Source organism: Myotis daubentonii, chromosome 16, assembly GCF_963259705.1.
Source record: "Myotis daubentonii chromosome 16, mMyoDau2.1, whole genome shotgun sequence".
In the NCBI taxonomy this organism is placed as follows: Eukaryota; Metazoa; Chordata; class Mammalia; order Chiroptera; family Vespertilionidae; genus Myotis; species Myotis daubentonii.
Window position 1 is genome coordinate 37,818,774 of NC_081855.1, and position 18,418 is coordinate 37,837,191.

The window sequence follows — 18,418 nt, forward strand, 5'->3', positions numbered from 1 at the left end:
CTGATGGATCTGGCGCAAAGCAAATTGAAAACCTTCTGGAAAGAATTCACCATTCTAGATGCCATTAAGGACATTTCTGATTCGTTGGCCAGAGGTCAAAACATCAGCATTAACAGAGGAGTTTGGAAGAAGTTGATTTCCACCCTCATGATGACTTTGGGGGGGTTTAAGACTTCAGTGGAGGAAGTGACTGCAGACGTGATGGAAATAGCAAAGGAACTAGAATTAGAAGTGACACCTGAAGATGTGAGCGAATTGCTGCAATCTCATGATTAAAGGCTTCTTGTGGGTGGAGTCTACTCCTGGTGAAGATGGCGGGAAGATTGTTCAAATGACAACAAAGGATTTAGAATATTACATAAACTTAGCTGATAAAGCCGTGGCAGGGTTTGAGAGGATGGACTCCAATTTGAAAAAAGTTCTGTTGTGGGTAAAATGCTATCAAACAGCATCGAATGCTACAGAGAAATTGTTCGTGAAAGGAGAAGTCCATCAATGTGGCAAACTGTATTGTTGTCTTTTTTGTTGTTTTGTTAATCCTCCTCACCCGAGGATATTTTTCCATTGATTTTTAGAGAGGGTGGAAAGAAGGGGGAGAGACAAAGAGAGAAACATCGATGTGTGAGAGACACATTGATCTGCTGCCTTCTGCACTTGCTCGACCAGGGCCGGGGATCAAGCCTGAAACTGAGGTACGGCCCTTGACTGGATTCGAACCCGTGACCCTTCAGTCTGAGGGCTGACGCCCCAACTACTGAACAAAACTGGCCAGGGCCATTGTTGTCTTATTTTAAGAAACCGCCACAGCCACCTTTACCTTCAGTGACCACCACCCTGATCACTGAGCACCATTAACATCGAGACAAGATGTTCCATCTGGAAAAAGATTATAACTCGCTAAAGGCTCAGATGATGGTTAGCATTTTTCAGCAATAAAGCATTTTTTAAATTAAGGTATGTATAGCCCTGGCCAGAGTGGCTCAGTTGGTTGAGCGTCATCTTGTACACCAAAAATTGACTGGTTTGATTGCCCAGTCAGGGCACATGCCGAGGTTGTGGGTTCAGTCCCTGGTTGGGTGTGTATGAGAGGCAACTGATCAGTGTTTCTCTCCGTCTCCCTTCCTCTCGCTCAAAAAAAAGAAAGTCAATAAAAACATATTTTTAAAAAGGTATGTATAGTACATTACTTTTTAGACATAATGTTATTGCACACTTAGTAGACTACAGAATAGTGTAAGCATAACTTTTATATGCGCCGTGACTCGCTTTATCGCGGTGGTCTGGAGCTGAACCGCTGTATCTCTGAGGAATGCCAGTACTGACTTGTATGCTTCTCCTCTGTCTCCCTCTCTCTTTCCCACCCACTCCACCTCCGCCACCCAATTTCTCTTTTGTGTTTATCCGTCCTTGCTTTAAAAAACTGTAATTCTTGGAGTATAATATAAATACAGGAAAGCGAACACATCATAAATGTTCAGCTCACTGCATTTTCACAAACTGAACACACCCAAGGAACCAACACTCAGATCCAGCAAATAAGAACATTACTTTAGCCCTAACCGGTTTGGCTCTGTGGATAGAGTGTCAGCCTGCGGACTGAAAGGTCCCAAGTTCGATTCCGGTCAAGGGCATGTACCTTGGTTGCAGGCACATCCCCAATAGGGGGTGTGCAGGAGGCAGCTGATTGATGTTTCTCTCTCATTGATGCTTCTAACTATCCCTTTCCCTTCCTCTCTGTAAAAAGTCAATAATATATATATATATATATATATATATATATATATATATATATATATATATATATTTTAAAAAGAACATTACTTTAGTATTCCAAATGCTCTTCAACATTTTCCATAAGCTTATTGGACCTGGATAGTTATTGGTGAACCATCTGTTTATAGCCTTGATTATCTTTCTCTTCAGATCTTATCACCTTAACATGATCAGGGTCTCTATATTTTTCTCATTGCCTTATGTGAGTTTCTTGCCCTATTTGTTACAAATATCTTTCCCTTGTTTGCTGTTCAGTTAAAATTTTTATTTGGGAAGCATAGTTTTACTTATTTATTGACTTTAGAGAGAGGGAAAGGGAGAAAGAGAGAGAGAGAGATTGATTTGTTGTGCCACTTATACTAGTATTTATGCACTCATTGGTTGATTCTTGTATGTGCCCTGACTGGGGATTGAACAGGCAACTTTTTAGTGCACAGATGATACTCAACCTACTGAGCCACATTGGTCAGGGCTATACATTAAGTTTTAAAAAATTAGATCGTGAAGCTCTGTCCACACCTAAATACTCTTTAAAAAAAAAAATATATATATATATATATATATATATATATATATTTCTTTATTGATTTCAGAGAGGAAGAGAAAAGGAGAGAGAGATAGAAACATCAATGATAAGAGAGAATCATTGATCAGCTGCCTCCTGCACACCCCCTACTGGGGATCGTGCCCGCAACCCAGGCATGTGCCCTTGGCCGGAATCGAACCTGGGACCCTTCAGTCTGCAGGCTGATGCTCTATCCACTGAGCCAAGCCGGCTAGGGCTACTCTTTTTTAAATTAATTTCTATTGTCTGCATTATGTTCGTATTCTATTATGTGACATTTCAGTTTACTCAGTCAACACCAAATCATTGGACATCAATTTGCCCCCAATCATTGCTATAATAAATAAGGTTGTGTAGCTAAGTCTTTGCATAGATTCTTTGTATTTTTTCTGTTTTGTATTTCAATCTACTATTTTATTAAGAATCTTTTAAAGAGCAATCTTACTTTTACGGCAAAATTAAGAGAGAGGTATGGAGATTTCCCATATGTCCCCAATATCAACATCCCTCACCAGAGTGGCACTTTTTTGTGTAACTAATGAATCTATATTACACATTATTATCACCCAAAGTCCATTGCATAGATTCTTAATTATTTCCTTACGTTAAATTCCTAAGAAGTGAATTCTGGGGTCAGAGGGTTTGTGTTTTCGAAAGCTTTTGAGATGCGTTGCCAAAATCTCCTCCAGAAGGGCTGCCCGCTGGAGCCACTTGGGCCACGAGCTCAGGCCGAGTGGGGCAGGATGCCCACGGGTGGCTCCTGGCACAGGCGAGGTGCTCAGTGACTGGTATGTGTGGTAAACGTGAGTACTTTCTCCACTCAACAGATGAGGACGCCGAGGCCTGAAGCGGCCAAATGACTAGTTCAAGAGCGGGAACCGAAACCCAGCCTGTATTTAGAGCCCGAGCTCTCTTAACTACGCCATTGATTCTTAATTAATGTCCGGGAGGGAGGCTCAGTGATGATTGTGGGGGCAGTCCTTTTTTATGGTCCTAAAAATGTATGGGAGAAACCAGGAAAAGAGTGGGGAACGAGAAGGAATGCGGGGAGACCCGGGCAGACGTGCCGTTGTATGTCAGGTCTATTGTGATGTTGTATTGGCGGCGGTGGTAGTGGGGTGCTGTGCATATGCGTTTTTGTGGCTGTTCAGGACAAAGTAAGTTAAATTCACGGAGCCCCGAGTTGGATTCTATGGGAAATGCAGAGAGCTTTTGTTGCTTCAGAGATCTTAAAATGCCCCCTGTGCCTCCCTTCCCTCCATTTTATTTACTCTAGGAACATTATAATAATATAATGGAAAGTTACATATAATCCAAACCTCCTGGCACAAGAAATAATTTCATGTTTCCCTCCTTTTCATTGTCCATGGTGTGGATCTGCTTTTAGAGGAGGGTGTCATTTAGAGGATGTTAAACCCTTGCCCATAGGACACAGGGCAGCTTGCCTTTCCACCTCCCCTGGTCCAGCTCAGTTCAACATACCGGTATTGAGCATCTGTTGTATGATCTGAACTGGGGAGAGGAGAGGATACGACACAGCTCCTGCACAGTTAGTGGGGGAGAGAGACCCTGAAAGGATCATGTCAATATTCCTGTAGATCTCTCCCTGTCGGTCTCACCAGGAGCCTGTGAGGGTATGTTATAATCAGTTTACAGGTAAGAAAATATTTTGAGTTCCCTAAGATCATTAAGGTTGTGATGGCAGAATCAGACCTGAACTCTTAGGCGAGATCTTGATTCTCAGCCCATGCTCCCCACCCCTTTTCTCCTTCCCATTCTTGGGGCCCCCCTGGCCTGTGATTGCCTGAGTCCCAGGGAGGGTTCCATGCAGCCTCTGTCCTCCTCCTCCTGTCCCAACATCTGCCATGCCAAGTGGTGCAGGCATTACCCCACCGCCTTTCGCTCTCTCCCTTCCAGCTGTGCATTTCGTGACCTCATTTTCCCTTCGTGACTGCCCTTGGAGTTTATTTCTGCAGACCCAGGATGTGGCGGGACACCCCAGGCTGCCCTGCCTTCCCTCAAGTCCCCCGACGCTTCCCTGCCACGCTGTCCGTGGCCTTCTCCTTGTAGCTCCCTTCCGGGCACACCTGAGGAAGGGTTCAACTGTGCAGAGGCCAGAAACAAGCGATGCTTGCCAGGGACCAGGCACCCACGGGAATGGGAGGAGGACTCCACATCTGGACCATGGATTTATTTTTCTTTGAATTCTTCTGAAGAGCAGCTTACACACTCGAGTCCTTGGCCTTATTTCCTCTGGTAATTTTCTCTCATCCAAATTGCAGTGTTTGCTACGCCTGGTTCCCAGGCTCTCCGCTGTGAAACATAGATTCTTGAGCTCAGGGCCCCAATCACAAAGGGGGGGTCTTGCTTAAATAGAAAAACACACACAACAATAATGAAATGTTAGTGCTTACCGGGTACAGAGCATCTTCACGTGTTTTCTCACTTAATCCTCCAGAAACCCATGAGACGGGACTTAATTAGTGTCCTCCCTAAAGTGGGGCTGGAAGAAATGAGGCAGCCAGCACAGGGCCCATTAAGGGTTTGAACCTGGGTGGGTCCAGATTCCAGAGCGAACCTCTTCCACGGTGTCTCCAGAGAAGGTGTGGGCAGGTCCCGTTGGCCTGTCCTTGCAGAAGACAGCAGGTGTTTAATCGTTGGCTTATCGATTTTGGGAGCGCCTGAAGCTTCCCTCGCAAACAAGGTCCTAAGTTCAGTTAACTTTAAAGGGGGCCATGCTTTGCTTTTAGAACCAAACAAGTCATCCTTGCATGTCACCAAGCCAGGCTGGGGAACTGCCAGTGAGCCGAGCAAAAGCTGGTGGTGAAATGCGTTGTGCTTTCTGGGAATCATATTGTGCTGCGTTTCAGACACATCTTGTAATAGGAAGGCGGCATGGCCCAGGGACACTGTGGTTGCAGGGCAGTGGAGCCTAATTTAGAGAAACTCACTCCCTGTCTTTTTTTCCAGCTTGAAATAGGCACATCCTTTTTTTTTTTTTTTTTTTGTCTTTAACCTCACCCAAGGGGAGAGAGAGAGAGAGAGAGAGAGAGAGAGAGAGAGAGAGAGAGAGAGAGAGAGAGAGAGAGAGAGAGAGGCCAATGTAAGAGAGAAACATCTCAAAACCATGCACAGGATGATGCTCAACCAACTGAGCCACCCCAACCGGGGCAGCACAAGTATGATAACATATGGCCACTCTCATTCCACCTCAGTGTTGGGGTGTGGGGCACAGAAGGGATGGGTGGGGACTGTGGCAAGCTGGTGAGCCCCTCCCTGCAGGCACCCTGGCTCACAGTGTTGTCAGGCTTCTCAGTATTTCCAAGAGAAGCTGGAAATACAGCTTTATATGTGAAATCTCTCCAGTTTTAAATGTTGGCTCACTTCTTTCACACACTGTGAAGGTCAAATACAACTTGCGTCTGGGTTATAGGTTCAGGGACCTGGAACAATAGTTTGGAGCTCAGCTCTGGAACCAGCCTTCCTGGCCTCTCACCCCACCCTTATTACAGTGTTTTCAGGGCGTTTGATCTCTCAGTTTCCTCATCTGCCACATGGAATTTTGCCTACTTCTGAGGGTCCCTATGAGGATTAGCAAGAAGATTAAAGACAAAGCCTTGGACCCCCGTGCCTGGTCCCTAGGTTCCTAGTAAACACATAGTAAACTTGAACCTGCATGGTGATAAACTTTAACTTGTCTCTTTCTGTAAGTGCGGGGCGACCATCTGGCCTAGTTTGCCTGGGCGAGTCCTGGTGCAAACTTGTGCTGGTGTAATTATCACCAACTCTCCTTTTCATTCTCAACAGAAGACAACACATTATATGGTTAAGTTACGGAAGCAAACACTGGCATTATGCTGTTTGGGACTTTAGCAAGTTTTAGTCCTAATGGAAAGGTCTTGGCTCCAGTTGGGTGAATATCCTTGGACAAGTCCTGAGCCTTTCTGTGATGCAGTGTCCGCTGTAGAAAGGATGGACAAGCTAAAGCTAAGATCCCTCCTTTCATAGTCCTTCTGTCATCCCACAGACGTTTCCTGTGATTCCAGGTGATGAGGAGGCCGCAGGCGAAGGATGAACCTGCGCTCTCGGGGTGCTTGCCAGTGAGGGCCTCCTGTGTAGGGAGTTGGGAATCCCTACTCTTCTGTTATTTGAAAGACTTACCTAGAAATTGTTCATGACGTTTTTCTTGTGAATCAAAATGTTTATATTTGAAACTTCAACTTCTCACACATTTTTCCATTTCAGTAGAATTCTCTACACATTTCTTTTTTGTGAGTGGGAAGCTACATTTTTAAGAAAAAATATTGATTTCACTATGGAAAGTTAGAAAATACAGAAAGGCCTCAAAGGTTCTTTCTTCATTTCTGTTGACTTTGCAGTGAAGCCGGGCGCTGTACTTATATTTTAGCTTTAAGGTATACTTCCCCTCCTATTCCCCCCCCGCCCCCCACGCCCCCCCCCCCCCCCCCACACACCTCTGCAGGCCACATTGTCAAAACTAAAGCAAACACAAAAACCGTCTAAATTTGCCTGGGTATTGTCTCCAGTATTCTCTCACTCACTCATCAATTCATCCTCAGTCAACCAGGTATGGGCCACCTAACCTGGTGCTGCGGTTGGGGTCCCAGAGGGCTCTCCTGTAAGCGATTTTATGAAATAACTTGCTCCCGACTCCCACGTATACATATAACTAGTGTGGCTGAGGAGGCCTGGCGAGGGGGGCGGGGGGCGGGCAACTTTAACGAGTAGGTGGACCTCGTTGCGGGTGATGCGCTCATTGCAGCTGCAGGTGATTCCTGCGCGTGGGCGTGGCCGGCCCACCCACGTGCGCTCCTGCCAATGGCCACTGCGGAGCCGGCCAGCTCCCGTGGGGGTGGCGGAGCGCTGCCCTCGCGGCCGGGTCAGCGAGGCTGGATTGTGCTGGCTCAGAAAGCCACTTCCTGCCGCGGCCGGAGCCCCGCCGTCGCCGTGAAAGTTGCCCCCGCGGGGAAGGAAGCGGCTTTGCGCTGTTTATTTTGGCTGCGGGCTAGCAGACGGCGCCGGGCCGTGCCGACCGGGCGTTTGCAGAATTGGGTTGGGGAGTCGGCCGATCTCGGGGGAGGCTCCGCGCCGAAATGCTCCGGGACCCGTTGGAGAAGGGCGTGCGGGGAATGGGGGGAGGGCGGCAGGTCGTGGAGGGACAGCGCATGGCTGAAGTGGGGGTGCAGTGGGGAATGGCACGCGGCGATGGGGGCGGTGTGCAGCCCCGGGGGCGCGGTGGAGGGAGGGCGCTTAGCCGAGGAGGGGGCGCACCGCGGAGGCGGAGGCGGAGGCGGGGCGCTTGGCGGCGGCGGAGGCGCCCTGCGCAGGGGGCTCAGCTGCAGCCGCAAAGATCCAGAGGACAGAGTGGTCCCAGCGCCTCACGTCCTGGGGGCGGGGTGAAGGAGGGAGGGGTCAAGGTGTGCTCGCCCCTGGGGTGCTCCGGTGAGGTAGAGACGGGGGACAAGGGCAGGGGAGCCAGGCGCGCGGGACTGCCCGGGAGCGGCAGAGGTGAGGCAGAACCATTCTATCGAGGATCAGCAGCTCCCTGACTTCATCCTGCAAGATGGGTCCTAGGAAAGGACAGCCTGCAAAGATTTTGATGTTTTAGTCGGAATTTAAAAACTAGCAGGGGGCCCAAGCTGGTTTTGCCCAGTGGATAGCGCATTGGCCTGTGGACTGAAGGGTCCCGGGTTGGATTTTGGTCTGGGGCCATGCCCAGGTTTCGACGCTCAGGTTGCGGGCTGGATCCCCAGTAGGGGGCGTGCAAGAGGATTCTTTGTCATCATTGATGTTTCTCTTTCTCCCTCTCTTCCTCTCTGAAATCAATAAAAATGTATTTTTAAAAAATCAGCAGGGGGTAAGATGAAACACCATTAAATCCAAGAGAAGGCTAAGGCAGGTGAGCGGCTGGCCCCAGAGAGCCCCAGGGGCCAGCCGCTCTGAGCTGGCACCGCCTGTGGGGCCCGGCAACTGGACAGAGCCTGGGAGGGTGAAAGCTGCCTCTCCGAGTTCACATGAATTTCCACCCATCGCGTCCCCTTCTCTTGCACTTATTAGGTGGGCGTGGCAAGCCATTCCCTGCAGGGCTTGCTTTAACATCGTCCTAGAACAGAGCTTACCACAGTGGTAAAATATTCGCGAGGTGAAGAGCATCTCTAGAAATGAATGATAGCCTTGGCCGGGTAGCTCAGTTGGTTAGAGCGTCATCCCCATCCCCCAAGGTTGTGGGTTTCATCTCCTGTCAGATATTAACCAATGGCCCGACTGGTGTGGCTCCGTGGTTGAGCCGCAACCTATGCCCAGGTGGCGGGCTCCATCCCCATTGGGGGGTGTGCAGGAAGCAGTCTATCCAGGCTCTGCTCTCTCATCGCTGTTTTTCGCTAAAAATCAATGAAAACATGTGCCACGCCAGCACGAACAAAGGTGATCCCGACCAAAGGTGATCCCGATTGGGGCAAGGGAGTGAAAGGATTAAGGAAAGACAGACAAGAGAATAATAGCTGGGTCTCTGGGACGATGCCTCCCTGATGAGGAGACAACGCCAGCGCCCACAAGCCGTGTCTTTATTTTATAACAGATGCACGAGGCAAAGTAGGGGCGTGATCACGTTGTTTACAGCATTCTTGTGAGTTTCAACCTCACTCAACTACATGCACCTGAACTCTAGCACAAGGCACGTGGGGCTACGTGTTCGGACCATAGGTTCAAGCTTACAACCATAGCCGTTGGCTATGATTGTGCTGGGAGGGCCCTGCCCTCCAGCTGGGACTTGCACGTGGCAATGAGAGGACCCTGTCATTTCATTAGTCCGAGGCTTGATCCTAGCCAAAACACCGTAACCGCGCCCCACAAAAACATATTTAAAGAAAAAAAGAATCAACTAACGAATGCATAAATAAGTGGGACAACAAATCAATGTTTCTCTCTCTTCCCCTTGCTCTCCTCCCCTTCCTCCTTTCCTTTCTCTTAAAAAAAAAAAAAAGATAATTCAGTAAATAGAAATGCGGCCTTTTGTTCTGTTTTAGTCACAGGCACTTTAAGCAATGAAGGCCTAGCACAGTGATGGTGAACCTATGACACACTGTCAGAGGTGACACGCAAACTCATTTTTTTGGTTGATTTTTCTTTGTTAAATGGCATTTAAATGTATAAAATAAATATCAAAAATATAAATCTTTGTTTTACTATGGTTGCAAATATCAAAAAATTTCTATATGTGACACGGCACCAGAGTTAAGTTAGGGTTTTTCAAAATGCTGACACGCCGAGCTCAAAAGGTTCGCCATCACTGGCCTAGCAGTTTGTCCGGCTGGAATGGAGGGGCTGTTGGGGAGCAGGGAGGGGAGTGTGAAAAGCCTGGAGAATGGAGGGTAGAGGGAAGCCCACAGCACCCCAGAATTTTGGTGGAAATATTGAACAGTTGGGCAGGGTATTGGGTCTTCATGTCATGGGACTCCCCTGCCCTCTCTAGGAGAGATGCCACTCCCCATATGCGGGCCCCTGTGTGTGCATGGCGTGGGCATGGATACAGCCTTCAGCAGAGGTGATGCAGGGTGTGGTGCCCATTCCCCAGGGTGGGCCCTCCGCAGGGCGGGGCCGGCCGCTTCTGCTGACTCAGGGACATTTCCAGGCCTGGCCTCAGGGCCAAGCTGCTCATTGAAAACAGCTGCTCCTCTTGGCTGGCAGCCTTGTGGGCGGCCCCTGACTCTCCCTGGGATGACCCCTTCCCTCTGCGTGGCCTTGGGAGGGGTGGCTGGCTTAAGGAGAGGCTCATGGGCTGGAGGCCACCCTCCCACACCCTCGTGGACAAATCTAGTCGAGTCCCAGCTAACCCCTGATTCCAGCTCTCTAGGAGCTGAGCCAGGCTGGTTGCAGGGTCCCCGGCCTTTGCTCCTGCTGTTCCCCCTGCTCCGAACACCCAGCTTGTCCTTGTCTCTGCTCGCGCCTTTCAGGGTTTTGTTTGACATGCCTCTCATTCAGCGGATTCTTGTTGAGAGGGTGCTGCGTGCCAGGAACTGTGCTAGAATTAACTTCCTCTGCGCTGCCTTCAGCATGATGTCTTCAACTTGTAATGGAGAACAGCCGTCTTCTCCGAGGTCACTCCCCTGGCTGCCTCTGCTGCGGGGCTGAGTCCGGGAAGCTGCAGGGACCGCTGAGAGCTTTGCTCCTGAGACAGCCAGACAGCCTTGCGTTCAGCCTCAGACTCCGCCAAAGCATAGTGTGTCTCTTACAGCAGACGGGAAAGGAAAGTGACCACAACAGGCAGGGAGGAGACGGGTCACTCAATGTGGAACAAGTAGCTTTAAAACCCAGTTGCCGCCCTGGCTGGTTTGGTTCAGTGGGTAGAGTGCTGGTCTGTGGACTGAAGGGTCCCAGGTTTGATTCTGGTCAAGGGCACATGCCCAGGTTGTGGGCTCGATCCCCAGTAGGGAGCAGGCAGGAGGCAGCCGATCCGTGATTCTCTCTCATCATTGATGTTTCTATCTCTCTCTCCCTCTCCCTTCCTCTCTGAAATCAATAAAAATATAAATAAATAAATAAATAAAACCCAGGTGCCTGAGCACAGGGACAAATTTCCAGGATGGTGACCTGGATGTCTGAGAAGCAAGGAAGTGTGGGCTACACATCAGAGAGACCCCTGTCAATCACACTTCAGCTCTCTGGAGAGCCCATTTCTAGCCAACACCTTCCCCCCCAGCCATGTCCTGACTGTTTTGCACACTTGATGTGTTGCTTGTAACTTGCATGGATGGCTTGTGAGTTGTGCCTCTCCGGTTTCATTGTAAACCTCATGAGGGCATATTGTCTGATTTCCCTGCAGTACCCAGTACAGTGCTTCACAAATACTCGTCATCTGCATGAGTGAAGAAGAGGGGGGTGGGGGGGGGGCGCAGGAAGGGCAAGAGCAGCCAGAAAGTGATTAGGAGGAGGAGGTGGGGTCCAGCCTCAGAGCACCAGCTACCCCCACGGGGCCCAGAGGCTGCAGCAGGCCCGGGAAACTCATTACTGGTCTGACAGCGCCGCCAGGGGAGTAAGGAAACTTAGCCCGCGTTCCAGTCAGGGCGAGAGGCTCTGGCTCCGACATGGGGTTGTGTGTTTATCAGGATTCTTTTGGTTACAAGGACAGAACCCAGTGCAAACAAGCTCAGCAAAATAAAAAAGGGGAGTGTGGGGGGAAGTGGCCCTGGCCCAGGAGCTGATTAGAATGTTGGTCTGATACCCAAGGTTGCCAGTTCCATCCCCATCAAAGCACATACAAAAATCAACCAGTGAATGCATAAATAAATGGAACAAGACATCCATGCCTTTCTTTCTCTCCCCTTCCCCACCCCTCGTGCCCATCCTCTCTCTCTCTCAAATCAATTAAAAAAGAAAGAAAGAAAGAAAGAAAGAAAAAAAAGAATGGCTGTAAATGATCAGAAAGAGCTGCAGGAATTTGGGGATCAGGACTGGCTGGTCAGCACCACTAGGACTCACTTCCTCTCCTTCCAGCTCAACTCTGTGTCTCCTTCTGTTATCCCATTCTTGCCTGTCACAGAAAGGTCTCATGACAGGAAGCATGGCCATTGACAGCCCAGCTTAGCAATCTCAACAGAGAGAAGATTTCATGTATTTCGGGGGAGGACTCTGAACAGCCCTGTTTGAGTTTGTGGCCAATCACTGTGGCCAGGGGATGGACACTCTTACTGGCCAAGAGTGAGCTTTGTAAGCCCTCACATAGCTAGAGGTACAGGAAAGTTCTTTATAAATAATAGTAAGGGGATGGGAAGTTTTCTGAGCAGATAAAACAAAGGCCAGAGACTATGAGCAGTCAATGAGGTGGCCAATGATTATATATCTTTATATTTTCCATGCAGAGCCCAGCGCCTCCCAGACCATGTGGTGATAGGGGCTGGATTATGTCTGTACTGCTCACCACTATACCTGGCACCATGACTGCCTGACACCTATGAAGTTCTCAAAGATTTTTTTGAATGAATGAATGAATGGCATCAAGTTGGTGCTCACTGCATAGTTTCCTGCCTGGCTTCACTCATTTATTCACTCACTGACTGTGCTAGGCATGGTGTGGTTGCCAAGAAAATGCAAGCGGTCGTCTTTGTCGTTGGTGAGGACCATACCAAGATCCTAGTGAGGGGCATTGGCACCTGGTGCTCTCAGGCATGTGGAGGGGGGGTGGGGTGGGGGGATTTGGGGCAGGAGGGGCCTTCTCAGGATGTGGGGCATCGGGCCTCCCTACTTTGAGCCCTCTCTGCTGCTCCATTTAGGTTTGCTGAGAGCGTGGACGCAAAGAACAGTCAGTTCTCGAAACGCGTCTGTTCCCTTCCCTTTCCCCTTGTGGATCGAGCTCAGCCAAAGCTCTCTTTCTCCACTGGGCCCTGGAGAACAGCCTCCTCTCAACTTGCGGTGGAAAATGCTCTCCCAGAGCCCCGGCCTCCAGCTTGGCAGATTCCCTGGGACCTCTGCTCCCAGATTCCTCATCCTTTTCTCATTGGCTGCCAAGGCAGTTCTGTGACCTGCAGTCTTCACCTTCTGCCTCCTCCAGACCCTTAGTGTCTTCAGGGCGTCTCCCTGCCCTCCGAAGGCACAGCCCCCTCCTCTGCCCCCCAAACACCCGGATTTTAAAGGGCTTCTATGCCCTCATGTCCTGCTGTATCCAAACCCACTACTAGGTGTACCGGTTAATAATGCGGATTTTTTCAATGTGTAACTAGCGATGAACATTACTTTGAATAAAGCACTTTGAAAAAAGAAAAAGCACTTTGGATGTTTCTTTTGAAATTATCGTGTTTTCTTTGATTACAAAATCAATGTGGATTATTAGCCAGTTAATAGTGTGGATTAACTCTTAACCAGTTAATAATGTGGATTAATCATTAACCGGTTAATAGTGCAGATTAACTATTAACTGGTTAATAATGCAGATTTTGTAATCCAAAGAAAATACGATAATATCAAGAGAAACATCAAAAGTGCTTTATGTCCATCACTAGCTACACCTTTCCCCCATCTTTCAGGTAATTTGTGGATACTGTCCCAACAGAACTTTTCTTGTTTTGAGGCAGACCATTCAGAGACCCAATTTTCCACTTCTTCGTACATTTTGAAGTGCTGCTCAGAACGTGCGTGTGCCATCACTCAGAATAAGTGGTAACCTGAAGGAGTAATACAACAAAATAGCATACGTATCAAATCGCATATATGTCAACATATGTGTAACTCCATCTATTGAAAAAAATCTGCATTATTAACCGGTACACCTAGTATTCTCTAACCAGGACAGTGCTGCGTGCTTGCTCGTGGCCCCAGTATTGCCTGGGACGTGTCACACACATAACAGGCACTCCAGAAAAATATGTGAATTTGAATCCAGAACCCAGAACGTCAGAGGAGGGAGGGGACTTGCAGCCGTGGTTCATGTGACACAAGAGGAAAATGAGGTACCTCAATTGGGCATCCTAATCGCTTTCCCTCTCTGGGCCTCAGTTTCCTCATCTGTCAAGTGAGGGGAAGGTGGCCTGATGCTGGGATTGCTTCTCCTGACTGGCACGGGTCCCTTTCATTTGCCGGTTGTTACAATTGCACAGCCCGGCTGGAGTGGCTGTGGCCCACGTGTGAGTTTTCTGCTCGAGGAGGAGGGGATGAAACTGTCCCCCGGAGTTGCTGTGGGCTCCTGTGATGGTTTGGGTTGTACTGTCCAGTGTGTCCAGTTCCATCTCTGAGAAACATCTATGAAAGCAAGCACTATTTTCTCCCTTTTCCGGTCCCAGGCCCTTTCCCTACCCCCTGCTGAGGGCCACTTTCTATTATAACTGACTGTCTTCTTTGCTGAAGTGGAGCTTCTGAGAACCAAATCCCCATACCCTAGAGCAGTGATGGCGAACCTATGACACGTGTGTCAGAGGTGACACGCAAACTCATTTTTTTGGTTGATTTTTCTTTGTTAAATGGCATTTAAATATATAAAATAAATATCAAAAATATAAGTCTTTGTTTTACTATGGTTGCAAACATCAAAAAGTTTCTATATGTGACACGGCACCAGAGTTAAGTTAGGGTTTTTCAAAATGCTGACACGCCAAGCTCAAAAGGTTCGCCATCACTGTCCTAGAGCAAGCTCGGCAAGCCTGGGTCAAGCCCTGGGGCCAGTTTAGGGTTCTAGGTGGCTTGCTGGAAGGGGAAGAACAAGGTGAGGGGAGGGGGCCCCGAGGAGGATGAGTAGCTGTGGCTGTCACCTTAAAGGCCCTTCAGAGGTCACCTGTGTCTTGCCCAGAGAGGACCCCCAGGCTGGTGCTCTTGAAGAGTGGAGTGACCAGGGTCCATGCCCTGCCTTCCTGCCCAATGTCTTGAGCACTCAGTGAACAGAAGCGGTGGGTGCTCCGTTTAGAAAGATTCATCTGCCCTAGCCGGTTTGGCTCAGTGGATAGAAAGATTCATCTGGCAGCTGGGACAGAGAGCAGAAAGACAGACTGGTGAGTTGTGGTATCAAGGCCTGAGATTCATTCATTTGTTCATTCAGTGTGTATTAAATACTGCTATATGTCAGCCAGTTATGGGTACCGGGGACCCAGTGGTGAAGACAGAGAAAGTCCTCAGGTGTTTATGAACAAGAAGGGGAGACAGAAAATAAAAACATGTCAGATAATGAGTTCTGGAAATGGCAGGATAGCTTGTATCAGTTGTGGATGAAAAAGGGGCCACATTCTAAACTGACAAGCTCATGGGAGGCCAGCATGGTGAGCTTTACAAACTTGGAGACCAAAAGTAACCACATCGGATGGTCTGAACTCAGTTGGTTAGAGCGTCAACCCAGTATGCCAAGGCTGAGGATTCAATCCCCAGTCGGAGCATATACAAAAATCAACCAATGAGCTGTGGCCATCGCTCCACCCGGCTCGAGAGGCTCACCGTGCCGTGCCCGGGACCAGTCCCCAAAGCTTACGGCCCCTGAGTCGCAGCCGCCTTCACCTCGCTCCCGGACGCCCTCGCCTCGCTCCCGGACGCCAGCATTCTGCTGCCCGCGTCCTCAGCCAGCCATGCTGGAGCAACTGAGCTCGCTGCCCACGCAAATGGATTATAAGGGCCAGAAGCTAGCTGAACAGGTGTTTCAAGGAATTATTCTTTTTTCAGCAATAGTTGGATTTATCTACGGGTACGTGGCTGAACAGTTCGGGTGGACTGTCTATATAGTTATGGCTGGATTTGTTTTTTCGTGTTTGCTGACACTTTCTCCATGGCCCATTTATCGCCGGCACCCCCTCAAGTGGTTACCAGTTCAAGACTCAGGCACAGAAGACAAGAAACCAGGGGAAAGGAAAGTTAAAAGGCATGCTAAAAATAATTGATCGGGGTTTACATGATTCAGCTCTATTATTGCACCTGCTTTTGTATCCTGTGAGATGAGCTAAAGTTTCACAACCAAAACACAAGCTAAAAACCACCTATGCTCCTACGGTACAGCTGTTGAAGATTTTTTTCTCTTTATATTTCACTTCTTGGTTGGGCTTTGACTTGTACATATTTTAGACCTCTTCATAGTTTCTCTGAAATGGAGAACAGAAAATACAAGTATGCAAAGTTTCTTTCAGGTCTACAAAAGTAATATTTGCTTCATAAATGGTAGTACAACTTAATTATCAAAGTTTTATAATTTATTACTAAGCTGTTCGAATATTTTCAATTAAAACTCATAGTGCAAGTCTAGAAATTATTAAAAAAAAATCAACCAATGAATGCATAAGTGTGTGGAACAACAAATCGATGTCTCTCCTCCTTTCTCCCTCTAAGATAGCACCTTTGAAATGTCAGAGTAATCTTTTCCAGGCCAGGACCACCATGCAAGACCACCATTATTTTTATCCTTTTGCCCCCGTACCATCTCTCTGTGCTACAGATGTTCATTGTTAACTATTCAGTACCCGCCAATGCAAAAGAAGTTTATGTCTCTCTGTTTTACTCATTTTTAAAATATGTATATTTATGTTCATTTCAGAGAGGAAGGGAGAGGGAGAGAGAGATAAAAACATCACTGATGGGGTTGTGCCTTGTTGTGTTGTATTATGTGCCCTTAAATCAACCCAGCAGATCCAAGCAACAGCAGCCTCCAGATCACCACACCCTCTGAGGATCAGCAGCTGTACGTGAAGCCTCCCCCCACCAGCCAGAAGAGCCACAAAAGCTGTGAACAGCACCCACCAGAGGAGCTGCTGCCAACTGAGGAGCAGCTGCTACCGCAACCGCCTGAGGAGCAACCACAGCCCAAGGAGCCACTGCCACCCAGGGAGCAGCCACTGAACAACTCAACGTCTAGATATGTCAGTGAGATCAAACATGGGTAGACAAAGAAACCCCCAAAGGAAAGAAAAGGAGGACTCGCCAGAAAAGCAGCTAAGTGATACAGAGGCATGCAACATGACAGAAAAAGAATTCAGAATAAGGGTCCTAGAGTGCATAAACCGGATGGAGGAAAAAATCAGCAACATATACAAGAAGCTAGAAGAAACAGATGAAAAAATCAACAACTTAAGTAAGACCCAAGAAGAAATGAAGAGCGATATAGCTGCAATAAAAAACACCATTGAAAGTATCAACAGTAGACTAGGAGAAGCGGAGGACCGAATTAGTGAATTAGAAGACAAGGAAGCAAAACACACCCAAACTGTACTGCAATTGGAGAAAAAAATTAAAAGACAGGAAGAGAGCCTAAGGGAGCTTTGGGACAACATGAAACGAAACAACATACGAATAATAGGGGTGCAGAACAACAGAAAGAGGAACAAGGATTAGAAAACCTATTCGAAGAAATAATATCTGAAAACTTCCCTGAGGTGGGGAAGAAAAAAGTCACACAAGCCCAGAGAGTCCCAAACAAGGTGAATCCGAAAAGACCCACACCAAGACACATCATAATTACCATGACAAATGTTCAGGACAAAGAGAGAATCTTACAGGCTGCAAGAGAGAGACGGAAAGTTACATACAAGGGATCTCCCATTAGATTATCAAATGATTTCTCAACAGAAACACATCAGGCCAGAAAAGAATGGACGGAAATTTACAAAGTGATGCAAAGCAAAGGACTGAATCCAAGAATACTCTATCCAGCCAGGCTATCATTCAAAATTGAAGGGGAAATAAGAAGCTTCACAGACAAAAAAAGGCTAAGGGAGTTTATCACCACCAAGCCAGCAATGCAAGAAATGCTAAAGGGACTGGTGTAAAAAAAAGAAACAAAAAGCTCAGAAAGAAAACAGCCACACACAAAAAAAGAAATGGCTACAACCAAGTACCTTTCAATAATAACTTTAAATGTAAACGGACTAAATGCTCCAACCAAAAGACAACGAGTGGCTGAATGGATAAAAAAACATGACCCATACATTTGCTGTCTACAAGAGACCCACCTCATTAGAAGAGACTCACACAGACTGAAAGTGAAGGGATGGAAAAATATCTTTCAGGCAAATGGAAAGGAAAAGAAAGCTGGGGTAGCAATACTTATATTGGACAAAATAGACCTCAAAGTGAAGGCCATAACAAGAGATAAGGAAGCCACTTCATAATACTAAAGGGATCAATACAACAAGAAGATATAACCCTGGTAAACATATATGCACCCAATGCAGGAGCACCCAAATACATAAAAAAAACTCCTGGAAGATATCAAAGGAGAGATCGACAACAATACAATCATTATAGGGGACTTTAATACACCACTGACATCACTGGATAAATCCTCTAGACAAACACTCAGCAAAGAATCAGCAATTCTAAATGACTCACTAGATCAGATGGACTTAATTGACATCTTCAGAACGCTTCACCCCAAAGCCACGGAATATACATTCTACTTAAGTGCTCATAAGACACATTCAAAAATAGACCACATATTGGGTCACAAAGTCTCCCCAAATTCAAGAAGATTGAAATCATACCAAGCATCATCTCAGACCACGATAGCATAATATTAGAAATAAACTACAATAAAAACAACCCAAAATACTTAAACACTTGGAAGCTGAATAGCATGTTATTAAATATTGATTGGGTTACCAATGA

General features: G+C 47.5%; 2 protein-coding genes across 3 annotated transcripts in view; both read left to right on the forward strand.

Annotated features, from left to right (window-relative positions):
- MRC2 (mannose receptor C type 2) overlaps positions 1–18,418 on the forward strand; it is a 65,416-nt gene that overhangs the window by 15,051 nt on the left and 31,947 nt on the right. The gene's annotated exons all lie outside the window — the stretch shown is intronic.
- LOC132218553 (signal peptidase complex subunit 1) lies at positions 15,220–16,058 on the forward strand. Its single transcript, XM_059669886.1, has one exon. It carries the CDS (start codon positions 15,397–15,399, stop codon positions 15,703–15,705), a length of 309 nt encoding a protein of 102 aa, XP_059525869.1. The 5' UTR covers positions 15,220–15,396; the 3' UTR covers positions 15,706–16,058.